Source organism: Balaenoptera musculus, chromosome 2 (assembly GCF_009873245.2).
Source record: "Balaenoptera musculus isolate JJ_BM4_2016_0621 chromosome 2, mBalMus1.pri.v3, whole genome shotgun sequence".
NCBI classification, from domain to species: Eukaryota; Metazoa; Chordata; class Mammalia; order Artiodactyla; family Balaenopteridae; genus Balaenoptera; species Balaenoptera musculus.
Window position 1 is genome coordinate 143,883,237 of NC_045786.1, and position 26,996 is coordinate 143,910,232.

General features: G+C 48.5%; 1 protein-coding gene across 4 annotated transcripts in view; it reads left to right on the top strand.

Moving 5' to 3' along the window:
- SMOC1 (SPARC related modular calcium binding 1) overlaps positions 1 to 26,996 on the top strand; it is a 154,107-nt gene that overhangs the window by 115,188 nt on the left and 11,923 nt on the right. For all 4 annotated transcript variants that reach the window (XM_036841582.1, XM_036841578.1, XM_036841580.1 and 1 more), the window contains exons 7-10: positions 1,816 to 1,896; positions 19,235 to 19,427; positions 19,995 to 20,077; positions 21,842 to 21,947. In XM_036841582.1, coding sequence (XP_036697477.1) covers positions 1,816 to 1,896; positions 19,235 to 19,427; positions 19,995 to 20,077; positions 21,842 to 21,947 — 463 coding nt within the window. The remainder of the gene's footprint in view (positions 1 to 1,815; positions 1,897 to 19,234; positions 19,428 to 19,994; positions 20,078 to 21,841; positions 21,948 to 26,996) is intronic.

Here is a 26,996-nt window from a genome sequence, read left to right on the forward strand (position 1 = left end):
TGTTCTCACCAGGCTTCCTGCTGGCTGCTAACGTCCAATAATAACACAGCCTGGATGGGCCCTGTGGGCTGCCAAGACCAAGGAGCCAGGGCTGAGAAAGACGGGCCAGCAGCCTCCCTTTTCTAAATGAATCAGCACTTAACAAGTTCCTGTAGTGCTCTGTGCCCAGCATTGTGGGAGGCCTCTGGGGGACAAAGGAGAAGTAGATGAGATGGAAGCCTTTGCTCTCAAGAGATCGGCAACTATAGGAGAACTTTATGTATGGAACTATATGGTCTCAGTTGTTTGTTTGTTTTCTGTAATAGACATGTATGGAAGAGAGAGATCACAGTGGTATGGGAAAAGAGTCTGTGAAGAGAGGGAACTTGAGCTGGATCTTGAAAATGTGGGGGAGGAATCAGGGTGTTCCAGGCAGGGGCACTGGCATGGGCAAAGGAGAGAATATGGTGGAGACGGGGTATAGTGAGGAAAGTAGCAGGAAAGAGACTGGCGTATAGAGCTGGTTTGGCTGAGTTGTAGGGACCTTGAGAGTTGAGTCAAGACATTTGGGAGAGGAGAAATTCTAGGTCAAGAGAAATAGTGGTGGTTGGTGGCAAAATAGAGGTTGGATATCTCTGGAGGTATGGGGAACGGACAGGAGGAGCTTGGGTGCAGAAGGCTGGCTTTGATTTGAATTTGAGCTGCTCAGGGCCTACATTCTTCAGTGTGCTTTGCTAAGTACTCCAGGCTCCCATGAGGAGGAGCAGGAAGCTCGGCAGAGTGCGGTTTCTAGAAAGTCTGACAATGAGATGTGGAGCTCAGTGCAATATATGGCAGCCTTTCAGCAGCTTTCAGCCGAGTATGTCCAGGCTTGGATCCTAAGACCGGACAGTGAGACAGAGGAGTAAAAAGAAATGACGCCACTGGTTGGTTCTGTGGCTAAGGATGTCCCTAGCCCAGGCTCAGCTTTAGATAGAAACGTGAAATATCCTTTGCAACTGGTCATGGAGTGGAACATATGTGTGTGTTCATGCCTAGAAGTTAAAATGTTTCTGTGATCTACAAATGTCCTAGATCATTGGCAAGTCTGGGACCTTGGAGGATTGATGAGGGTGGTGGGGGAGTGGAATGGAGACCATGTCAGCTTGGAAGACCTTCCCAACACACTCATGGAAGATCTCGTCACTCTACAGTGTGTTCAGGGTCATCCTCAGATTTCCACGGCACCTGTCCACTGGGTGACCCCACCCCTGGAGAGCCTGGAGGCACCCTGGAGCTCTCTGGATGGAGGAATTCAGCCTCTGTTTGATGAGAAACTATTAGAAAGGGGATTGAAGCACACATTAGACCCATTACTTTCTTCCCCATGTGAAGCAGAGTCTCAGCAAGCTAAAACCTGCTGTGGCTCAGCTGTTTCCTCTAAAATGGTCTCTGTGGTTTGTTTGGCATTCGTTTGTTGATTTACCCCCTTTAAATCTTCTTCCAGGGAAGCAGCTGAGAAAGGCCTGGCTTGGCGCATGTTCCTCACCTCCTGGGATAATATTTTTATTCCTGGATGGAGTGGCTCAGCGCCTCTGGACTCTGACCACTCGGCCTCCCAGCGCAGGAGGCCCTGGTTGACTCCTGTGAGCTGATGGGGAGATGATCTTCTATAGAAAGGAAGCAAGAGGGTGTTGGGACAAAGTGGATATGGGATGAGGGAGATGGCTCAAGCCTTGATGCCTCAGGCTTTTAAAAAAGCTGTTAAAAAGTCTGGGGGTTACACTCCAAGTAACATACTCTCTTTGCCCAGACGTTATTTTCTCTCTTCTTCTTCTTCTTTTTTTTTTTTTTCAGAAATCACAGCTCCCACTCTCTGGATTAAGCACTTGGTAATCAAGGACTCCAAATTGAACAATACCAATGTAAGAAATTCAGGTAAATAATCTGCCTTGGATTATGCACTGATATGTACCTGATCTGTCCACGGGTGCCATATGGTTGCTTCATGACTATCACTGTGTGGGCTTGGGCAAGTCATTTAACAAGTTTGGCCTTCAGTTTCTTCCGCAGCTGTAAAATGCGGAGATGAGATGGGTTAATCTCTTCCAACTTTGTCTTCAATTAATAGCTTAGGGATAGTCTTTCATGAGTAGTTGATCCTTTTAGCTAAAAAAAAGTTTGATGGTATGTTTTAATATTTTAATTGACTTTTCTAATGCCATGCAGAAGAATTTGAAAGAAGAATGGCTGGGCATAGAGAAGTTGGACTTCAAACCTTAAGAGCCTTGGATCTATGTATTTTTAAGGCTCTAAATAGCTGCCTCCAATCTTATCTTTTCTGGTTTGATCTTTTGTGGGTCTTGTGAGTGTTCAGGTTTTGGTACTGGCTGAACCCTTGTAGAAAGGTGGTAATTTCTGAAGAGTGATCAGATTAGAGTTCATTTACCATCAATGAAAACCAAAGTTGATAAAGTTCATTTACCATCAAAAGAGACCAAATGTCCATCGACAGGAAAATGTATTAACAGATCCAATCTGTATCTCTATCGGGCAGGAATCATCCTTCTTTCAGCCTCAGACTTCGTTGTGAGAAACGCTACTTGGCATATTTATGCCTGGTTGTTGAATTTAGCCATATCATCGTTTCCTGATAGATAGCAAGGACTGTAAACTAAAGATACATCCCTTTCACCTGGCAGGCAGGGTTTTGCATGACCATTAATGAATGAGTGTGCTGTCCTTGCCCCCCTTTTGGTTTATCTGTATAGTATGCCAGCTTTGTCCTAAAGGTCGTGGGGACTGGAGTGCACGGAATGGTTTAGACCGTGAGGTGAAGTCACATAGCCCTGGTTGATTTTTTTCTGCTGAGTACCTCGGCATGTGTCTGGTTCCCTGTTTGATAGAAGCCGGAGGAGGTGTGGGATGCTGGGGTGGGAAGGAGCCCATGTGACGTCCCGTGGGCCAGAGTCTTTGACAGAACAGTGCCATGGTTAAAACACAGGCGTTGGAATCAGCAAACCTGGGTTCTCGTTCTGGCTCCAACACTTAGTAAGTGACCCAGTCAAGTTAAATGCCTGCCCCAGCCCTGCCCTGGCCATGCCCACTGAGCCTCAGTTCTCAGCCAGGATCATAATCTCTCCCTTAAAGGACGGTGAGTAAAGATTAACTGAGTTAGTCTGTATGGTACTTAACCAATGTCTGGCTAAGTGAGAAATAGTAAGTGCATGATAAATTGTAAGTACAATTGTATTTATTATTATCATCATCATTGGTAGGGAAAATGGGAATATTAACGATACTTCTTCTAGTGAGAATTCTTCAATCAAGAAAGAATTTGTGATTGTCACCCTAAGCAAAAACATCTATTAGGAAGCCTCTTAGATCCTTCCTCCACTCCCCCTTCACTGTTAGGCAAATATGATAAGTCAAAGAGAAGTGGTTTTGGTGCCTGTGGTATCTGGAAGTGATATCTGCAAAAGGTCCCCGCATTCCCTGAGCCCCCAGCAGGTCTGCAGAGCCCCAGTAGGAGGCTCAATTCTCATACGGTGACCAAGGGGTAGATAAGAGGGAGAGCTCTCTCTGAAATTACACAGCACCTTTTGCCTGAAGCATTCGTTTGACATTTAGCAACTGCTTCCATGATTTTTTTCCGCCTGCCAGTGGTTAATTTCTCTACCTAAGTTATACTCTGTGAAGGCAAGGGCTTTACTGCCTGTCTATTATATCTATTAGAGAATCTAGCTCAACCTGTTTGCTTTGGAGAAGGATGAGGAGAAAAGATCATCATCAGTAAAGTCAGAACCATCAGTGTCATCATAGCTAGTCCATATCAGCTGTGTGTTATCTCATTTGAGCGTCACCATAACCCTATAAGTATTGTTATTATCCCCACTTTACAGATGAAGAGTCAAAGGATGAGAGAGAGGAAGTAACTTGTCCTGGGTCACAGCTAATAAGTGGTGGGGCTGGAGAAAATGATTTCTCTTTGGGAATAGAGTGCCTATCTTCTTGGGCTGTATTCTCTGTGTATAGTAAAGTGGCAGTGTCAAGTCTGATGATGTTTGCTTCCTCTCAAGTCCTTCCCCTTCCCACTCCTTCTTCCCCTGTGTAGTTTCCAATTGCATGAGTATGGGATCATATTGAAAAATGGTTTCCAGGAAGGTACAATCCCCTTCCTTTTGTGAGAGGCACCCAGCCACCTTTATTTTTTCCTGGTTTGCCCCAGTTATGTCTGTAAGTTTAGCATATAGGACAGGATAGTTGGAGGAGAGCTAAAGGTTCCCTGGGAGTAACTGAGACCAGCAGTCATTATCTCAGATTGATACCATAGGCATTTTCTAATAAACTAGGGACATTCTCCATCATGATCAGGTGGTAAAACTGACTGAGTGCCTGTCAACCTTTTTGATGTAATTAGGTGTGAGGGACACTGTGTCACATAGGCATGTAACAGAGGTTGGCAAATGGCCACTTGCCTGATTTTGCAAACAAAGTTGTGTTGGAACACAGCCATGTCCATTTCTTTACATACTGTCTATGGCTGTTTCCGTGCTGCGACCATCGAGTTGAAGAGTTGTGACAGAGACCGTCTGGCCTGCAAAGCCTAAAATATGATCTGATCCTTTACAGAAAAAAAGTTTGCTGGCCCTGTTATATAAGATTGAAGTAGAAGCATTTGCTGGCCCTGTTATATAAGATTGAAGTAGAAGCATTTGGATGGGAGCGTGTGTCGGGGTGTGTGTCTTTCTCACGTTTTGGGGCCCCTTTCCTAGAAGTAGGGACTGTGCCTCCTGAGATGTTTCCTGACATGCCTGGGGAAGCCTGCATTAGCGCAAAACTCTTTAGGCAGCTCACATAGCACTTTCTGCTCTCACGTGAGCTTTAACATCCTGTCCTGTGCGTGCTCTCACAAGTGGGTTGCCCAGGAAGCATCCTGAGGCTTGGCCTTCATAGGTCGGGGGTAGAGAATCTTTTGTATATAGAAGAGATCAACCATGTAATGGTAGAAGCATGGGCTTTGGTATCAGGCAAACCTATAGACCTGGCTTCCGATGCTTGCTTCCCACTGAGAGGCTGGGTTACCTTGAGAAAGTTAATTAACTACCCTGAGCTTTGATTTCCTTACTTATTAGTTAAAATCATTAATGCCTTGCAGGATTTTTCTGAGAATTCAATGTATCTAAAATGCCTGGCACATAGTAGGTGTACATAGTAGGTGAATTATTGAAAAAAAACTCAATGGAACATCCTGATGTATTGTGCCAGCCACTTTTCACATGATCTCACTTGGTCTGATGAGAAGTCGGAGAGACTTGTACGTTAACTTGGGTCTGGGCGGCTGGCTCTGGTATGGATTAGAGCCTCTGAGTCAGGCCCCTGGGACACTTTCCCATTAGAGTTTAATGAAAGATTCTGGGTCGAGGAGAGCTTCTGCCCTTGCCTCTGGGGAGGTTGGAGTGGGACTCTGAGAGCCGACTGAGTGAGAGCTCTTCTCAGCTTTCTCTCTCTCAGAGGCAAAAAGGCATCCCAGTTTCTTTTACACCCCAAACATCCTTCTTTCACACTCAGACCCTGTGACGCCAGGTTTGTCTTCTGGCCTGGGGACTGTTGATGTTGGAAAGGTTCCACTGGGCAGCTGAAGTTTTGCAATAACATGACACATATGCCTGCAGACTTATCCTGTCTCCTTCCCTCCTCCTGGAGGTTTTGGCCCTTATTTTTAAGGCTTTGTCATGTGTTCATCATGGTCAGTGTCTCTTTCTGAGTATGTGGCAGGCTCAGCGGCAGCAGGTTTGCCTGTTGAACTTCTGTTTGATTCTCGCCTCCATTGTACCAGGAGTTCTTCTTGCAGCCAGGCGGACAGCACACCTGGCGGCGAACATCCTAGAATTTGAGAGGCAGCATCTTCTCCTATACAAGTTGGCCAGAGACTCTGTTCTGCTTTTATAAGAAAACAGGAACTCTTGCTGAGTTTTTGGTATCAGGGGCTAGTGACGAAGGCATTTCTCAGTATAACTAGAATTTCAAAAAATTGTAATCATCTATAATACATCTTAGAGAAGAGAGTAAAGAGATTAAGGAAATGACAAAAATTAGGCTTCATCTCATCCTTCATCCATATCTTACTGCTTTGGATTTTACTACATGCAGGCACTTTCCCACAGCTGTGATTGATAAAAGTCTTGTTTTTTTTCTCTTTCTGTATGACAAAACTCTGTGCTTTCTCCTCTGGGTAAATGCCATCTCTCAGGAAATGTGGTCGCGTGAGCCTTCGCTCTTTTCTTCTTGCAAACCATGCCCTCAAGGCATGTACGAAGGCCCTTTGCCTCTGTCTCCGCCTGGTTCCCTCCTGTGGCCACTCTGAGGTCATTGGACTTCCCTTCCTCCCCCCCATTTCTTTCTTTCCTTTATCTCCATCTTTTCTAGTTCACTTCCTTCATGATCTGATCTGGGACTCCAAGAAGCCCTAGAACCTGACCCTGTGTGTTAAATCCAAAAGGACCACGCCTTTCCTTCCTTACCTCCTTGCCTGGCAGACCCTCCTTCCGTAATCTGTGAATGCAGCAGCTGGTGGTAACTCTGCTCCCTGGAAACAAGCCATCAGCGGGGACGCGAGGTGGAAATGCATTTCTTATAAGTTCTGCCGTGACAGTGACCCCTGCCCCCCTGGTAAGTGAGAGTGTTTGCCCCTCTCACCATCCACGTCACAAGTAAGCTGTTTACAGCATCCTGCCCTGACCTGCCAGGCTCGGATCGGTGCTCTTCTAGGCCTGCTTTGGGCCCATTGGTCACATTTTTGATGCTCCTCCCTCACCTGGAAGCTCCTGCTGGGATGGCTGCTGCCAGGACTGGGATTTGGGGTCACAGAGGCAACAGCGCCTCCTGGCTGGATCCCCCAGCCCCCAAACCAGTGCTCTTGGCCTGCCCAGAAACCGCGGGGTGATGTAATAACCTTAGGCCTGGAAAAATAAACAGTTCTAGGGGGAAACCAGCGGTAGCTGTTGTAAGCAAATACCTCACAGCCACCTGGAACCTCGCACACCACGTGGCTGGAAGGAAGAACGAGTCATCCACGAACGTTAGCAGCCGTGGATGGGGCTGGGCTCGTGTGCATTTAAAATACCTGTATAAAACCAGATCCTTGATGTTTATGTCTATCACTGGCCTTCTGGACGTCTGCCCATCTATCTTATGCAGGTGTCTTGGTCCACCAGGGCCAGTAGAATAGAGCCGGGGACAGGCATGGGTGGCCATCCCTATGGCTTTCTCCCTGGCAACAAAGGCCTTTCTCAAGTTCTCCCTTTGCCAGGAGGAGCTGAAACACATTCGGAGGCCCCAGAGAGCCTGTCTCCACAGTCCATCTTAACCTGGTTTTAAAATTAGTTTTCCCAGTGGCCTTGCTCCTGCACCCCACGTTGTCTGCTTGGAACACGGAGGTGCAGGGGTGGCTGGGAGGGGTCTGGAACTTGCTCCACCAGCAGAGATTTTATTGAGTATGTATGCTTTGTGGCGTTAAGAGCAAAACCACCACATCCCAATGTTCTCCTTTTGGCCTCTGCTGCTAAAAAAACCTAATTGAAGGCCCTGCCGAGGTATTGTAATTGGCTTCTGCCAATTTGCTAGAAGGCAACTGCTATCTCCGCTTTGGTCCGAGGGTCCGAGGGTCCTCATTCTGTGTTTATTTGTAAAATGGCTTTGGAAGTAAGCAGGGTATATATCTTATTAACACACGCACATGGGCAACAACATTATTGTTTGGGGGATGAAGTGTGAAGTTATGATACTTTATTTGACAAATTAAAAAATATCTCTTCCATCTCCCCACCTTGGCCCCTGACCCCTCCTTCCTTCTCGCCTGAATTTTTATTTGCTAGCTCTTGTCCTTAAAGGACAGAGCTTATCAGGTCAAGGTCAACAAAGTTACTGAGAAAAACTAGAAAGACGCCAGCTTGCCACTTCTCAGTACTTCTCGTTCCAAAACCACTCTGAAGCGTTTCGTATTCTTTTGGTGGAAGGGTCATATGAGCTCACTTAATGGCATGAGTCAGGAGAGATGGAGCCTTTTCTAAAATTTGAGTGGCTGTGAGTCAGTGATGCTTTGGGGGAAAAGTTTGAAAAAAGTGCCTACATACTATATTGGGACAATCCATCCTAGAAGAAATATCTTCTGTAGAATTTATATCTTGTTTTCCTCCACTTCTCAGTTTCCGTCTGTGTGGGAAGGACTAGGTCACTGCTTCAGACAAGGGTGAACCGTGCATGGCCATTTTAGGTGCCCCAGGGAGAAATTATTTAGACAGGCTGGTTGGTTTGTAATTGTCCCTTACACCCCCTCACCCTCTACACTTCATCCCAGCACCGTGCCCTATTTACAGAGCCCCCTGCAAACGCTCCTGTGAGTGGGTGCTCTGGGGACGTGGGGCAGGCGTTGTTAGTTTTGTTCTGGGGGGAGCCTCTGAGCCACAGACGGCTGGACACAGTATGACTGTGGAGGGGGGTGCCAGGCATGGGGGCGAATCTGAAGGCCCCCAGCAGCCTTGCCCCTCACTCAGCCGCTTGCTGGTGCTTGGGCTCCCCTGGGGCGGGGGAGGCTGAGCTGGATCCCCCTCTGAGCCATGGGGAAGCTCTGGGCTACCTGTAAGACCGCCGGCCATGGGAACCATAGCCTCTAGTACCACCGCTTCATTCTATTTTTTATTTTTATTTTTTACATCTTTATTGGCGTATAATTGCTTTACAATGGTGTGTTAGTTTCTGCTGCATAACAAAGTGAATCAGCTATACATATACATATATCCCCATATCTCCTCCCTCTTGCGTCTCCCTCCCACCCTCCCTATCCCACCCCTCTAGGTGGCCACAGAGCACCGAGCTGATCTCCCTGTGCTATGCGGCTGCTTCCCACTAACTATCTATTTTACATTTGGTAGTGTATATATGTCCATGCCACTCTCTCACTTCATCCCAGCTTACCCTTTCCCCTCCCCGTGTCCTCAAGTCCATTCTCTACGTCTGCGTCTTTATTCCTGTCCTGCCCCTAGGTTTGTCAGAACCATTTTTTCTTTTTTTTTTAGATTCCATATATATGTGTTAACATACGGTATTTGTTTTTCTATTTCTGACTTCCTTCACTCTCTATGACTGACTCTAGGTCCATCCACCTCACTACAAATAACTCAATTTCATTTCTTTTTATGGCTGGGTAATATTCCATTGTATATATGTGCCACATCTTCTTTATCCATTCATCTGTCAATGGACACAGGTTGCTTCCATGTCCTGGCTATTGTAAATGGAGCTGCAATGAACATTACGGTACATGACTCTTTTTGAATTATGGTTTTCTCAGGGTGTATGCCCAGTAGTGGGATTGCTGGGTTATATGGTAGTTCTATTTTTAGTTTTTTTAAGGAACCTCCATACTGTTCTCCATAGTGGCTGTATCAATTTACATTGCCACCAGCAGTGGAAGAGGGTTCCCTTTTCTCCACACCCTCTCCAGCATTCATTGTTTGTAGATTTTTTGATGATGGCCATTCTGATCGGTGTGAGGTGATACCTCACTGTAATTTTGATTTGCATTTCTCTAATGGTTAGTGATGTTGAGCATCCTTTCATGTGTTTGTTGGCAATCTCTATATCTTCTTCGGAGAAATGTCTATTTAGATCTTCTGCGCATTTTTGGATTGGGTTGTCTGTTTCTCTGATATTGAGCTGCATGAGCTGCTTGTATATTTTGGAGATTAATCCTTTGTCAGTTGCAAATATTTTCTCTCATTCTGAGGGTTGTCTTTTCGTCTTGTTTATGGTTTCCTTTGCTGTGCAGAAGCTTTTAACTTTCATTAGTCCCTTTTGTTTATTTTTGTTTTTATTTCCATTACTCTAGGAGGTGAGTCAAAAAGGATCTTGCTGTGATTTATGTCATAGAGTGTTCTGCCTGTTTTCCTCTAAGAGTTTGATAGTGTCTGGCCTTACATTTAGGTCTTTCATCCATTTTGAGTTTATTTTTGTGTATGGTGTTAGGAATTGTTCTAATTTCATTCTTTTACATGTAGCTGTCCAGTTTTCCCAGCACCACTTATTGAAGAGGCTGTCTTTTCTCCATCGTATATTCTTGCCTCCTTTGTCAAAGATAAGGTGACCATAGGTGCCACCACTTCATTTTAAATGAGGAAAAGGAGCCCGGACTAGTAAGGACCTTGCCCAGGGCCACAGGCCCATCAATAGCTATCGTGTGCCAAGGCCTCTACTTGGTGCTAAGGGGGCCAAGGAAAGAAACAGAAGGAGCATCTAAGGAAGGAGCTGACCATCAGGCAGTGGTGTGTCAAAGGCAGGGGCGGAGGTGTGGTCCACCCCAGAGGGGAGGGATATTCTATCACAGACATTGTTTGGAGTTGCTGACATAGTGATCTTAGAAAGTAGACTGATTCTTAGTTATGTTATTATTTTTTGAGGTAAACTAAAGACAGTGTGCCCCTCATTGCCTGTACCTAGAGCAGACTGCCCCCGCCACCCCACCCTTGGTCATCCCTGCAATCCACCTGAGAGACTGGTCATTCACGGGGATGGGTCAGGAAGGCCGGGGTTGCTCTACACGGGCTGAGGACACTGCTACCCTAGACCAGCTGATAACCTACCGCTTATCAACTGACTATGGCGCTGGGTTCAATGCTTTACATATACTATTGTGTTTCATCCTCACAATGACCCTGTGAGGCCTGTGCTGTGGTTACCCTACTTTTACAGGTAAGGACTTGGGACTTAGAGAGCTAAAGTAAACAGAGCTAACAAGTGGTGGAAGCTGATCCATCTGACCCCAAGCCCGTGCTCTTGACCACCGAGCTATTCTGCCTCTCTTCTGATCGTTGTTGACTTCCGTGAGCAGTGACAGAAACTCCCACGTGCCAGGCCTGGACTGGAGCGTGCAGGGGCAGGGGTGCTAGGCGCTTACTCTTGCTCTCAGCCTTGGCGAGGAAGCCCAGGTATCCCCATCTCACCCTGACTCCTGTTCCTAGAAGCTCTTCCCTCTGACTGCTGGAGTTCCCCCTGGTGTTTGGGAACAGCCGTCCCACTGAGCTTTTACACCATCCTCATTTCTCCTTCTGGACCAGAGCTGAACAGCATCTCTTCACTTGGCCAGTGAGTTCATCAGAAGGGGTGCCCTCCTCCAGAGACGTGGTCCGAGGTCCCTTTGTAGGTTAAGATTGGGTGATGATGTTATCTTTTTCACATCATTTGCCTGCCTACTCTATGGGGAAAAGGGCCTTTAGATTAAATTAAATGGAGAAACCCATTCCAGTGGAAGAGGTGACATTTTAACTTTGCGCATATTCTGTTTCTATTCTCACTCCCTCCACCCCTACTTGATACACACCTGAGCACAATTTCAAAGACTGACTTTGTTCTGTTTATCAGGGAGTCTGCCTCTTCCCTGCCCTGACAAGACCTCTCTTTTCTTGGCCATTGTCTGTTCCAAAGGGAGCCCCGAGGAATGGTTCTTCGGGGTCCCCTCCTCTTCAGGGTGTTCTTGGAGTCCCTGGATGACTCTGAGACTTGGGGATTGGTGATGGCCAAGTGGCAGCTTGGTGCCAGACATGACAGGAGGGCAGAAAAGCAGTCCTCCAGGGGATGGGTGCTGAACCCTGTGTGGCCAAATGAACAGAAAGGGCTGTTCAGTGATGTCCTGTGAATCACTCCCCAAGATCGTGCACTCTGCAGCATCTCCTCCTTGGAGACCACATGTCCAGTCCCTGGGCCAGTCCCTTCCCAAAAAGAGGGAAGTCAGTGCCTTCAAGCCTGGTCCCTCTGGTCCCTCCTTTTGTTCCTGCAGTCTCCTCTTCGGCCAGATTCTCTGCAGCTGTCCCGACAGCACACGCCACTCATGCCAACCCAGAGGCTCCCAAGGCAGGAGCCGTGTGATTTCTTACGCCTCTGGAATTTCATGTTGTGATTCAGGAAAAGTTGTTTTTAACAGAAGGCTTGTTATTTTGGGTTATCCTTCAGCATTTCATTCATTTTTGATAAGAGGCTAAGTGGGTGTGGGGTATTTGAAGGGGCTTCAGGGTAACTGTAGCCGACACAACGCTAATGTTTCCCTTAATATTCTTGGCCCAGTGGGATGATTCCTTTTGCAACGAAACGTAGATAAGCTCCTCTTGTTTTTCAGGCGGGTGACTGTGTATTGATTTTTCCCTTAAGAAAATCTAGTGCTGGATGGTCTGAGGATTGAATGTGGCATTTCCCAGGATGAGTCAAAGGGACACATTTTCTTCTTCTGGCCTCTGTGGTCTCATCCCCCATAACTTGGCCTTGACTCCGAGGTGGGTGGTCCCATCTCTGAGGTGTCAGGCTAGAACAGAATCCTGTGGCTGGGGATGGAACAGCAGAGATTCAGCAATAGAGGGGTTCTTGGGCTAAATACTCTGTGGATCCTTTATACCCAAGACTCCGTGGTTCTCCTACGGAGTGAGGTGCTGCAGGTCAGGGATGGGTGCGGGGAAGGATCAGGAAGTATGCGATAGGGTCCTTGCCCTCAGGAGCTTGCAGTCTTGTTAAGTCCTGGTGCTAAGGGTGAGGGGTCCAGGAGGGGAACAGATACTCAAACTCAGGAGAGAGAGGCTTTGCTCTAGGTGGGACCCCCAGGGAAAGCTTTGGGGATGGAGGAGGCCCGGAATGAGGGTAAGTTAAGATCTTGTGGTTAGTTCTTTCTTCTTGCTACGTCTCACAAAACTTTTCTGACCTCTCCAGAGCCTGCCATGGTACCAGTGCACACCCAGTACCAGCCTGTGTGAGAGCCTGGAGCCAGGAAGGCCCCTGACCCCCTCTGCATCCTCTCCGTGAGCCCTAATCTCCTCTGTTACTCAGGATCCCACATTAGATCTGCGACGCCAGGAGCACCATCCTCTCTCAGGACATTGCCCTCAGCCCTGTCAGCACTCCACTTCCCTTGTCTGTAGTATAGGCAACGCTTAGTCAGGGCAACCTGAGAAGCTGCCCTTAATTAGCAACTGAGCCGCCACTCAGAGGAGAGCTTCTGGTTCTTCCTCTGGGAAGACTGCATCATTCATCAAGGCATATTCCCAATACATGTCTCTATGACCCATGACTCTTCTCAGCTTTTCTGTGTATGGTTTTCTGTAAGATTTGGCTTTTTTCTTGGTCTCATTTTTCACAGGGACCTAGTGATGGTTAATTTTAGGGGCCAACTTGGCTAGGCCACAGTAGCCAGTTTGGTCAAACACTAGTGTAGACGTTGCTGCAAAGATATTATTTTAGATGTGATTAACATTTATAATCAATTGACTTGAAGTAAAGCAGATGACCCTCTGTGATGTGGGTGGGCCTCATCCAATCAGTTGAAGGCCTTAAGAGCAAAACCTGAGATTTCTTGAAGAAGAAAGAATTCTGCCTCCAGACTGTAACATAGAAATCCTGCCTGAGTTTCCAGCCTGCTGGCCTGACCTATTGATTTTGGACTTGAGACTGCCCCATCACTCTTACCTGAATTTCCAGCTTGCCAGCCTGGAGCCAATTCCTTAAAATAAATCTCTCTCTCTCTCTCCATATATATATCCATCCATATCCGTATCCATATATATATATTTTAAATCTACCTATCTATCTATCTATTTTTTTCTATTGGTTCAGTTTCTCTGGAGAACCCTGACTGCTGGTGATCTTCTCTGACTACTGCCTTTTCTCTCCTCCCATCTCCCCTGGCCTCCATCACCATAAGGTTCCCCTGCTCTTTCTCCCAAGAGTTCAAGATATGACTGGCTCACCAATACCTGCTCACTCAGGTGTTGGGTTACCCAGCATCCCAGCTTTTTTGTCTGCTCCTTCCTGCAGCAGCTTCTCCTCCGAAAGGCAGCAGCCAGAAAGAAAGACCAGTCCAAGGACCTGAAACTCGAATCTTTTAATGTTTATGTTTGTTGGACATTTTTTTTTTCTTAAGTGAAGAAGAAAAAAGAAACAGATGATAAAGGAGAAAAAGTTCCCAGAAACAAAGGATAAACTGTGGGCTAAAATCAAAATTGGGGATTAGCTGAGGGTTGAGGTTGTCCACGCCCTTTGCTCCTAATTACCACAGGTCACTGAGAGGCACAGAGGCAGGGGCTGGCCGTAGCAGACGGGGCTGTCCTCCACGCTCCTCCTGTCTTGGCTGGACACCTGAGAACCCATGCCCTGGGCCTGCACACAGGGTTTTCTGGCTCAGCCCCGTCTCCCTCTCCCCGGTCCCCCTCCCTGCCCACTCCCACCCGGCCTTAGCCCTGCTTTGCTCGGCTGCTGTGTGATTGTTGGGATAGAGGGCTGTGTGCTTTCCGGTGGCAAGGGCTGGACCACGTTCTCATTCCTTCCACAGGCTACTTTTCTGTTGTGTTTCTTCTCTCAGGCAGTCAGAGTTTTGTGGGTGAGATTTAAACCACCCACTGCCAGGTGGGGAGTGAACCGGTTCTCACTTGTTCTCGGAATAGGATTAGAGGGGCTGGGTGAGCATGGGTGTGTAAGAACGTGTGGCGAGGTATTCCTGTGTCGCCCTGGGCAGCCCTGATATTTCCCTCTCCCCCGCTGTTTATGTCTTCCTAGTATTTACAGATGGTCCAGGCCCATTCTCATAGTTATCAGGCCGGACCTTCTAATCTTGTCATCTTTCCCTGAACTTCCCTGAGCAGAGATTGAATGTTTTAGAACAGTGGGTATCCACTTTTGAGGAGCTTCCTCTCTGAACCAGTGGTCATGAAGAGGCCCTTGAAATAGATCCCCTGGCTTGCATTCTGGAAGGTGACTTCTTGGTATCTGGAAAATCTGATAGTTGTGAATTTTAAGATTCATTTGGGAGGTGACTGAGAAGGGCAGAGGGTGACAGTGGCCCTAAGGATGGGGCTGGCTTCTGGGTCTTCAGATACAGAATAAGCTTATGCCCCCTGATATGTACCGATTAGTATTTGCATGAGGTCTGGAGAAGCACTGAAGGAATAATTGGTTGATTGATTGATTGATTGATTGGCCGAAGGGTCTGAGAGGGCTACAAAAATACTTATGGGGTAAATTGATAAAGAGCTGAGCAAGTCTAAGTGTTTCAGTTATCTATGGCTGTGTAACAGACCACCCAGAAATATAATGGCTTACAACAAGAATAATTTATTCTTTCTAATGTGTCTGTGGATTGGTTGGGTGGTTCCTTGACTGATTCTACCTGCACTCACTCCTGGACTTGTCCAGCTGGAGGGTCAGCTGGGCTGGGGTGTCCAAGATGACTTCACGCACACGCCTGGCACTTGGTGCTGGCTGTGGGCTGAGGGGCTCTGGTTTTCTTCCATGTGGCCTTTCATCCTCCTGGAGGCTGGACTGGCTTTCTTATGTGGTGGTCTCAGGGTGGATTCCAAGAAAGGGAAAGTGGAAGCTACAAGGCCTCTTCAGGCCGAGGTCTGGTAACCACACACTATCACCCCCGTCCTTTCCATTGGTCAAAGCAAATCAGAGTCAGCGGGGAGGGGTTTACCCAAAGGCATGAATACAGGGAGGTGCAATTCACTGGTACCATTTTGTAACGATCTACCACACCAAGTAAAAGAAAAACATAGTTTAGATTAAAAATCAGGTTAGCACATGGCAGTGAGAGCTAATATTAAAGAGGGGTGAAGACCATGGCCTGGGAGCAGACTGCCTGGGCTGGAATCCAGGCTCTGCCACTTCCTAGTTGTTGACCTTGAGGACATCACACAGCCAGTCTGCTCAGTGAGGATAATAATAACACTTATCTTAGGGCTTCCCTGGTGGCGCAGTGGTTGAGAGTCTGCCTGCCAATGCAGGGGACACGGGTTCGAGCCCTGGTCTGGGAAGATCCCACATGCTGCGGAGCGGCTAGGCCCGTGAGCCACAATTACCGAGCCTGCGCGTCTGGAGCCTGTGCTCCGCAACAAGAGAGGCCGCGATAGTGAGAGGCCCGCGCACCGCGATGAAGAGTGGCCCCCACTCGCCGCAACTAGAGAAGGCCCTCGCATAGAAATGAAGACCCAACACAGACAAAAATAAATAAATAAATAATTAAAAAAATAATAATAATAACACTTATCTTAGAGGCTTGTGATGAGTTTGAAGTGAGTTAATGGAAGTGCCCAGTACAGAGCTGGGCACACCATAAATACTCAGGTGGCTGTTAGCCATTATTATTCACGTTACTGTCTGTAAATGGTGGGTGAGTTACAAATTTGGCCTTAGGTGTTCCAGTTCCGAGGCAAAGAGGGAAAAATACGAGGGTACAAGGTTTGGAGTGTGCTTAAACTGAGAAAATTGTTGGTTCAGAAGAAGCAGTGCTGTTTCAAACGGATAAGTACATGTTTTTACACATTTGCTTTCAAATGCAGCAGATTTGGGGCAGTCTACAAAGCGACTGGCCTGGCAAATCTTCACACCATAAAAATAAATGTATTTTTCCCGGAAAGCAAATAATTAGAGACAGTAACCTCTGTCTAGAGTTCAGCAAGACAGGCTTGACTGTCAGAAGCCCTTGACTGGAGCCCCAGCCCTCCTCTCTCCGGGGTGAGTGAACTTGGGAAAATTCATGAATCCCTCCACGACTCAGCTTCCTTGTCTACAAAATGGGCATAATAACGGTGCCTACTTCACACGGACAAAGAGATTAGGCAAGTAAAGCCCTTAGTCTATCGCCTGCCTGGCACATGCTCCTCAATGAATATTTGCTTTGACTATTAGTAGTATAAAGAGGATTTTAGGGGAGATTTTGTCTCTGTTGGAAGACAAACTCTCTGTGTTTTCTTCGCAAACAGTTAGTGCTATGATTATAAACCTTTCCTGTCTCTTTCTTAGAGGAGCACTTGAACTTGCAGGGATCGTCATAAAGTAATAAGCAAGCAAATAAAGAAGAAAGTAATAAACCCTGCATTTCACCTTTTCTCGAATTCCATGCTAACCCCCAGTTTTTCCAAATTATCGAGCGTCGCCATTTGTATGGTTTGTAGTATTCTCCGTGGAACTCCGTGCAGCCTCTATGGAAGCGGGCTACAAACATTTCAGAACAGCCTTCAAGGACTTCCAGAAATCTGTCGACAGTCCCCAAACCACAGGTTCCCACCTCTCCTCGGCTGGCTGGTCTCCACATTCCCGCAGTTTCAGGATCCCCAGTGGTGTGAAGTCAGGTCCATCATTTGCTCTGTCCCTGGGGAAGCTTTCTCCACCTCTGTTCGCATCTCGCTTTCCATCTGATTTATGGCTTTAGAATGTTGGCCTGGAAGATCTTAATTTAAAGCCTCTGTCAGAGGTTGTTACACGAACGCCAGTGCCAGTAAAAAAGCTGTTTTCCTTTGGTTTTTCTCCTCTGTCACTTTTTCTGTGGCATGAACTATGAGATAGGAAAAGAAAGTTACCAACTTGGGGTTGGGAGAGCTATTGAAAAACTCTTGCGTAATCCCCTGGAAGGTGCCAGTCTCCATTCCAGCCAGGGGCCGAACTCAAAATTCTGGGTCTTCAGGCCAGGTCTCCCCAAGGCCCCCCTCTTCCAATCAGTTTATGTCTCTTTCCTAAGCTGCCTCTTAGGGGCAGTTCTGGTGGTAGTTATAATTGGGTTCAGAATCTCGAGTCTAGCGCCTGTCAACTGTTTTAAACTCCTGTTCCTCTAGCTAAGGAGATTCTGTTTAGTTTCGCTGTGTTTGCGTTATGAAAACAATAGTTCTTTTTTTTTCTTTCATTTTCCAGATCAGTATTATATTTTAATAGCAAACGTACTATTCATACCTGTCTCCTGACTCTCAGATATTTTTATGCGCTTAAGGAAATATTCCCTCACCCTGCAATGAGAATTTTTTCAGCATTTTTCCTCAGAGTGAGACAAAAATCATTTCCCATCATCTGACTTCCCTCTAAGACAGCATGGAGCTGCTTTGCGTCTCTGTGTGCACCTACAGTCTGCTTCAACATCTGTCCGGTTCATATGTGTATCATTACCAGAGTCATTATTTCAAAGGGTTTGGCTCCTTCAGAGTTGAGCTTCTGTATTTTCATCATTTGTGCTGTTGTTCAGTGAGCAGGGTGAATCTCCACATTGCTGATACCAAATTCCTGGCTCTCGGAATGGTATTTCTGTAAAACACTGTGAAAATATCATGGGATACCCAAGACGATTCCTGTCATCTTCTTCAAGGGGAAAGTTGCGGAATATTGTTCATGAAAGAAATAAAGTGATAATAAAGTAGATAAATAAAGAGATAAATAAGTAGATCAAAAAATCGATAATACAGGTATATGATGTGGTCCCTTTTATTGTTAAAAAACCCCCAGTAGGTGTGTGCATATGTATTTGTGTGTGTGTACATGAAAAAGAAAAGGTCCAGGGCAGATAGTGTTTAACTTTGGTGGGATTAGGGTTTTTTCAAATTTTTCTTTATAACAAGAAAAGGAACCCAATGCTATTTATTTTTAATAACTAAAAAGAAAAAAAGAAAAAAAAATCCCCACAGAATCAACAAAAGAACAAGAAAGGGAAGTCAGGCAGGTTGACTGGTCAGGGGTCGTGTGGGTCTGAGGTCCCCAGGCCTGGCACAGGACACCATGCACCACTGCCTCAGCCTGGGCCTGACTCTGGAGAAACCAGGTTTGGCTGTTCAGAGACGTTGACATAGTTTGTGAGGCCGCTGAGTGCAGACACCTTCCTGCAGGCCTGTTTCTCTCTCGCACTGGATGGAAACAGTGTTGTGTGATCAGCTCAGCTCCATTCAGCCTGCTCTGTCCAGCCCTGTTGGAGGCCTGGAAGGGAGCGGGTTTGGGCCTTGTTTCTGCTCCTCTTGGGTGCCAAGCATCAGAGTATCTCCCTGCCCTGAGGACAGTGTCCTGGCCCTGTCCTGCTGCGTCTGGGCTTGGGAGAGTGTCCACGCGCACGGGCATTCCTGCATCAGCTGTCAGCTCGCAGGGCAGCCAGCTCCTGCCCCCGCCCTCCCGAGCCAGGAGACATCAGCAGGGCCCACTCTGAAAACAGTCAGGAGATTCTACCCCTGGGCAAAGGGCTACTGTGATGTGGAGCAGCCCTGCGGTCCCCGGCTGTCTTGTGGCTGCTGGAACCTACCAGGTGTGAGTGCTAGTGCACGCTGGGGGCCACAGGGAGGTTCTGGGCCTTCAGCCCCTCACTAAGGGCTGGTGTGGGAGACACAGCTCCCCTTGGTGATTCACCAGCCAGCCATCAGTTCCTTAGGGCCAGGCCAGGTCCTGGCAGGGAAGGCACAGGAATGGGAATCACCACAGGCTGTGTCTTCTCTTGCAGAGAAAGTTCACTCTTGTGACCAGGAGAGACAGAGCGCCCTGGAAGAGGCCCGGCAGAACCCCCGCGAGGGCATTGTCATCCCCGAGTGTGCCCCCGGGGGGCTCTATAAGCCAGTGCAGTGCCACCAATCCACTGGCTACTGCTGGTGTGTGCTGGTGGACACGGGGCGTCCTCTGCCCGGGACCTCCACACGGTAAGTCCCCCAGAGCCCGTCCTGCCCCTCGCCTCTCAGGTGAAGCCTGGGATAGGAGAGCCAGCTTCCTGTTAGGCTGTCACCTCACATCTCCTGGCTTTATTGTCCTGGCCTGGTGGGAGTCAAGGCACTAGGGGAGCGGCATCTCTGCTTGTGGGCAGATGAGGTCCCAGTAGAAAGACCTGGATCCTGGATTCTGGTCACAGGTTTGGCCTTTCCTAGCTGGGCGACCTTGGGAAAGTAGGTAACCTCTCTGAACCTCAGTTCACCAGTGAGGAGGTTATTGCCCTGCCTGAGTCACTAGGTTCTATGGATCAAAAAGATCCTGTGTGCAGACGTAAGGTAACATCGCTCTACTAGACTGACTAAGATGACATGCCTGAACATGTCTCTGTGGGAACACCGATGCTGGGATTGCCTTGTAGCTGCTGGACACTACGGGAGATATTTTGCTGCCAGCTCTGGGACATCTAGACTTAGTGACCACACAGATCATTGCTGGTAGTAGGGGCTGAAGTCAGCTCAGTTTCCAGCCCCTCCTCACCCCCTGCATCTCTCTCTTCTCAGCTACGTGATGCCCAGTTGTGACAGTGACGCCAGGGCTAAGAGTGCGGAGGTGGACGACCCCTTCAAGGACAGGGAGCTGCCAGGTGGGAGACGACACTACCCCTTGCTGGTGCCTTCACCTCTTCCTGTTCCTCCAGCCCGTCACCCTGCAGAAGCAGCGCCCTCCTCTGGGTCTGCTTCCCCATCTGTAAGATGGAGCGGGGACACTGGGCAGGGGCATCTCAGGAGCCACGGGATCTGCATCCGGTCTGGGATTTGTTCCTAATTAGTCCTGTGCTCTTGGCCACACTGTTTCTCCTCCTTGCTCTTACCTTTTTATCTTTAAAATGTAGTCATTGGGTTAAAATCCTACCCTTGAAAGCTCTACAGTTCTTTCTCTAAGGGTGACTGGGACAATGCTCTGGGGGCTGTGGACCCTTTGCCCCAGGGCTGCAAAGAGAAGATAGCTCACAGGGAAAGGCTGTCCTGAGGGGCAGTGATTCCTGGTGGCCCAGAACTGTCACTGGGGTGTGACACAAGACTCACAGGCAGGGACCCAGGATCTCTAAATGGCTTCTGGGTTGGGTTTCCCTTATTTATAGTGTTCTCTGCCAGTGAGTTACAATAAGAGTACTAAATATTGATGGCTCAGAATGCTGTAGTGCTAATCAGCACAGATGCAGGTCAGTGCTGGTGGGAGCTGGGCCCACTATTCCCCATCAGGACTCCAAAGGAGAACTGAAAACAGAGGCTCCTGAAAGTCTAGGGGTTCCCAAGTGAGGTTTGTAGGTCACTCTGTCATGAGAATGGAGTTGTAGAGACCAGGGTCCCTCCTTCTAGCCATCTCTTCAACAAATGTCAATTGAGATTCCACTATGTGCCAGGTGCTGGGTTTTTCTAATGATCAAAACCGAAGTGAAGCTTATCTAGTGGGGGAGACAGTATACGAATAAACGAATCCAAACACAGATAAAAGGTGGTGACAGGTACTCTAAAGGGAAAGAGTGAGGTGCTGGACAGGACAGGAAGAATCTGTGGTTTCTCTGAGAAGGAAGCATTTAACCGGAGACCTAGGGGATCTGCAGAGAGCAGAGAATGAAATAGTTGCTTCCGAGAGGAGGCTTGTAGGTAGTGTTGAGGGCCCATTTGGGGCTGGTAGGCATGAATTTGCAGGAAAACCATCTCTCCAGTTGTGTGGTGGTGTTTACACCAGCACTATTCAGCTATGGGGGTGTAGACTTGGAGAAGGCATATCGGTGTGAAGGTTCATCCGTGCTTGGGGTTTTGCTGGAATCACACAGTGAGGAATAGAGAAACAAAGGGTTTGAGAGTACTTATAAGGGAGGGTTGATCATTATAATCTAAGCTGGATGAGGAGAGATGTGAAAAAAGGAGGAGGTGCTTGGATAGGTAAACAGGTGGATCTACTTGAGTCAGCTTTGACCTTGGAGTTCTCTGCATTCCTCGTGCCCCTTCAGCACCTGGGCCTTGCTGCTAGAGTCGCTCCGTCCTCCTGTACCAGAACGAGCTTGAGTTCCCCAGTAGACCATGAACTTTACGAGGAGAAGAACCATGTGTGTTATATCCCTAACATTTAGCATAGTGCCTGAGTTGATACTCAGCAAAAATTTGAGGAATGGAACAACACTGAGAGCATTATTATCCATTTGGTCTATTGGTCCCTTGAGGGCTGTGGGCAGAGGAACTGTGGAGGTTTATGAGAATCATCTGAGCTGTGGACAGTTCCCAAAGTGGATTTAGCTGGACAAGAAGGACTTGGAGAGGTTGAGGAAACAGTGGTAGTTGAGGAAGCTGTTTACTTGATCGTTTACCTGGCATCTGCCTTCAAATCTCACTTTGTCTTTCAGGCTGTCCAGAAGGGAAGAAAATGGAATTTATCACCAGCCTACTGGATGCTCTCACCACTGATATGGTGCAGGCCATTAACTCAGCAGCACCCACTGGAGGTGGGAGGTGAGAATGTGAGCAGGACTCAGGCCCAGTGGGACCACGGGGCCCCTGACTTTTCAGATGCTGCAGGTCCCTGGGAGAGGGGGGAGGGGTGGGTAGAACAAGAGCTGGAAGTTGATCCTCTTCCGGAAACAGTGTAGCTGTGACTTTGTCTCACCTTCCACCAAAAATCTCGCCGCCCCTCTCCTCTTTCTAGTCTTTGGGAGTTGCTTTTCTCTAGCTTGTAGTTACCTGGCTATAGGCAAGTCCAGGAGTGTCTGGAGACTTCCAGCACTTCAGTCTCAGAAATGGATGCATTGGAGTGAGTCCAGAATGGCAGGAAGGGGGATGGGCATACGATGGGGACAGGAGTGGCAGGGAGGGAGTCCAGAGCACTTGGTGGTTTTCTTCTTTTCTGAGAAGGCAGGAGCTGCGTGCCATTTTGGCTTCCTGAGAATCCCAAGGGACTCTGGGCAGTGGGATAGGACACTGCCATAGCCAAATCCAACTTAGTTCAGGAGCTGATATGCTGGCCGAGACAGTCCTGACACGAGGCCGAAATGTACACGCTCCCCAGCGACCAGCATCACCGGTGCTCACTAATTTGGGCCCATTGGGTCAGTTGATCGGAGCACGCATGTATTCATCTGTCCGCTGCTCAGAACTATTGAACGTGCATGGCACACCAAGCACTGGGCTAAGGATTGGGAATCCAGGGATGCGAGGCATGTCCCTGCCTTCAAAGAATGCAGCCTACTGGGGATACTAGGCTGTAGAAAGATACAAACTGTGTGGTAAGTGCTAGAACTGAGGTGAAAGAACAGAGAAGTGTTTGCTAATTTGGTCTTGAGTCAGAGAAGGCTTCCTGGAGGAGGTGATACTGAGTTTTGAAGGATAGGTAGGACTCAGCTAGTAAAAGAAGGAAAGCCATTCCAGGAAAAAGGAAAGAACACTGTGACCCCAGGAAAGTGCACGTCCGTAGTTCAGTATGGCAGGGCTGCGGTGGATGGAGGAGGGGGTGGAGGAGATGGCAGGGGTGGTAGATGACACAGAGGATGCAGGTCCCAAAGGGCCTGTGAGATGTGCTTCCCATTATAAAGCCAGAGCGGGAGGCGCAGCAGGAGCAGGGAGAGTTCTGGCTCCTTAGCAGCGGAAAGTACCACGTGCTTGGCAGGGATGGGCAGCCTGACTCTGCCCATCCCTGGGATGGGCCTGAGCTTACGTGGCTCACCAAGGAGGGAGCACTAGTTCCTCCGCATCTGCCCAGAGGCAGAGCTGTCAAAGGGCAAGGAGTGCCACCACGAGACAGGCCCAGGCCCCCAGGCTGGTGGAAGGGCCCCAACGTGACTGCCTCAGCAGCGATCAGCATGACCGCAGGGCGTGTATCTGGGGTGGGAACCAGGACTCCCAACACAGCTGTCAGTGGTTCTGTGTCCCGAGGCAGACAAGGGCAGCAATCCTGAAAACCCACTTTTTTTTTTTTTATAAATTTATTTATTTATTTATTTATTTATTTATTTTTGGCTGTGTTGGGTCTTCGTTTCTGTGCGAGGGCTTTCTCCAGTTGCGGCGACAGGGGGCCACTCTTCATCGCGGTGCACGGGCCTCTCACCATCGCGGCCTCTCTTATTGCGGAGCACAGGCTCCAGACGCGCAGGCTCAGTAGTTGTGGCTCAGGGGCCCAGTGGCTCCGCGGCATGTGGGATCTTCCCAGACCAGGGCTCGAACCCGTGTTCCCTGCATTGGCAGGCAGATTCCCAACCACTGCGCCACCAGGGAAGCCCTGAAAACCCACTTTTATGTCACATCACAGTGAGTGCGGTGGCTGCCTTGTGGGTTGCCGCTGTAGGAAAATGCTCGTCCAGGGAGCTTGCTCTCAGCAACCCCCGTGGTCCTGTGAGCTCTGAGGCTGCTTTCTGGCCCTGCTCTGTTTTGCTCACCCCGTGGAAGGGTCCAGGCCTCCCCTGGGAGGAGCACAGCAATAAGTCTGAAAAGGTGGAGACAGGGTCTGACAGGTCGGCAGATGAGAACGGCCCAGAGGCAGCCCACGGTGCTCAGCAACTGGAAGTCTAAAATAGAGAGGGCTGTGTCCCAATCTCCAGGAAGAGGGAGGGGAAATTATGAAAAGGCATATTCAGTATTATATGCCTTTTTGTTATTTATGCTTGGAATGTGAAAACATACCTGTTGTTTCATGCAGAAATGGGTATGAGCTATTTATGGTTTTTAGAAGAGAGGGAAAAAAGAAACGAGAAGGGGGCATGGCCTTAACAATTCCAGGTCTGGGTGCTTTCCACCCACAAATCCCCAGGGCTGCTGGCTCTGACCCACTGCTCGGGGAGCCTGCCGGGTGCTTATACTTGGGTTCTAAGGAGACAAGACTTCACCCTCCATCCCATTTGCTTCTGCGGGAGCCCAGCCCTTGAGCCCGGCCTGGCCTCGGATCCAGGCAGCCTTCAGTGCCAGGGAAAGGACCAAACCCAGCTAGGTCCTGGGCCAGCGGGGCCAAAATCACAGGTGGGCCCGCTGCCAGGGCAAGTTCGGATGGACGCTTGACCCTCGGATTGCAGGCTGAAGAAATTTTTACAGAAAATAAAAACTAAGAAGTTCATAAATGCTTTTAATCCCAGTGTGTCCTTAGGGAAGGGATTTTTTTGTTGCTGTGGTTTCCAAAAAACCTCTTTTAGGTATCATATAATGTTGGGAGAAATTAAAAAAAGAAAATTCTTTCCTAAACATGTTTTTCATTTCAAGCTCATATGAACTTGACCGTGTTTAGTTTTGATGAGAATGAAAGGTTTGAACTGCATTTGGTAATTGTGTTACCTGGAGGCTAGACTTGTAATCAAAAGACAGACAAGATGAATCAAGAAATAGTTTAGAAATCAAGGAAGTGGGAGTGGGCCTGCGGAGAGAAGGAGAAGGAATCAGTTATACAGGGAGGTGGCAGGCCAGGGTTACCGGTTTTACTGAGTTTAAATCCCGCTCAGGTCTCCCTATTATATTTAGAAAAAGCAAGCCCGAACTCTGACCACGAACTGGCCCTGCAGGATGGTCTTACTGGCGCTCACCCCTCCTGTCATTATGTCCCAGCCACTGGTCCTTCGCAGGTCCTCAAACAGGCCAAGCTCTTGCCTGCCCCAGGGCCTCCATGCCGGCTGCTCCTTCAGCCTGGAACGTGAATCCCCCATCCTCCCGTGACCGGCCCCGCTGTTCCATTTACATATCATCTTCTCAGTGACCATCCAGACTAAAGAAGCAGCCCTGTCACCCTCTATCACAACACCGCTTTTTAATTCTCAGCCTAGTGCTTACCCCTATCTGATATTTTGCTGGTTTGTTTATTTATATCTGTCTCCCCCTACCCAACGAAAATTGAACTTCGATGAGGGAAGGAGCGTTTTTCTGCCTTCTTCCCTGCTGTATTCCTAGAACTCAGGATAGTGCCTGGCACACAGTAGATGCTCAGTAAATATTTGTCAAATGAATAAATAGCCAGAAGGATGGGTGGATAGATGGATGGATCCCTGTTGGATACAGAGAGGGATGTCTCAATAAGGCCTCTTTTTCTTGGCACACGTCAGAGGGTCCAGCAACTACTTTACGGCTAATTATGAGGCCAGATCTAGCCCTGAAGTTCACTGTAATGCTTCTTTGTCACCAGGGCCTTACAGCGCCCTGGCTGGGACCAAGGGACTTGGGCACCATGTGGACAGCCCCTGGTCAGGCACCCTTCTACAATGGAAGAGGCAAGGCAGAGGGCAGCACATCTGGAGCAGGGCCGGCGAAGAGAATTATGGAATCCAGGGTCCCTGGGTTTGGGCCTTGGCTCTGAATTCAGGTAGAATTGAGGTTGCAAGCACAAGGTCAAAGAAGCCACAGCTGATCCCTCCTGCGTCCTCTCAGGGTCTGGCAATTAAAGCTGGACACCAGCTGGGGCCAGGGGGAAGCAGTCCCATTTGGGGACAGTGGGAAGAAGGGACAGGGAAGATGTTTGGGCTGAGCAGAAAAGAGGGTGTCTTCCCCCCAAACCACCACCTGTCAGGCTTGGAGATTTTAGCTTTGCACAAACTCTTACATCTTCCCCCTGGCATAAGCTCTGTGCTGGGTTCGGGGGACATGGAGGGATGAGGGCATGGTTCCCGGGCTGGAGGAGCTCCTGGGAGAAGAGCTATGTAATCGCGTGAGTGCACTGTAAAGCCAGTGTGACAACAGAGGCAGATGAAGTCCTGCAGGGACTCAGGGGAGGGAGGGCGTGTGAGAGAAGGCTTTCCACAGGAGGTGACATTTAAGCCACATCTTCACTTACGAGTGAGAAAATGCCCCGACCTAGATGGACCAGGAATAAGGGTATCCCAGCAGAGGGACCCTAGGGGTAGCGAGGTATGAACGAGGTAGGGTCTGTGGAAGGAATTGTGAGGAGTAAGGTTTAAGCTTGGGAGGCAGGCTGTGGACAGGCGGGAGGTGAGGCTGTAGAGCTGGGCAGAGCCCAGATCACGCTGGGTCTTGTGATTCGTGCCAGAGAGGGCCACAGGGAGCCATGTGACTAGATGGGCATTCCTATGGAAGCCACATGGGGAGAGGGGAGCTAAATGGGGCAGGAAGGTTACAGCCGACACTAGAGGGAAAGGTGATGAGAATGTGGACTAAAGCTGTGGTGGACGGGATGATTTACTGAAGCTTTAGTAATGAAATCAATAGGATTTGAAGACTTGTTAGATGTAGGGAGTGGAAGAGGGAGATAGCTACTTCCTTTTCTGGTCTTCTAGCCTGATTTAGGGGGAAAGCAGTGCTGCCCAAATCTAAAAATAGGCAAAGTAGAATGGGGTATCCATGGAAACATCTGTGGCTAGTGCCTGGGAGGGGGTGGCCTGCAGGTATCATTAGATGAGAGCTGTTCTCAGTGAAGGGTTGCTGGATCATTGGTCCTTCCCGCTCCAGAAGGCAGAGCTCCGCCCCCGTCCCCCCACCCCACCGGGTAAATCCGCCTTCCCATCAGCATTTATCAGTCCCAAAGGGAGAGTTCTGAGACCCTAGCTGGCAGAGCCTTCTAGAGCAGGGGAACCCTCTCCT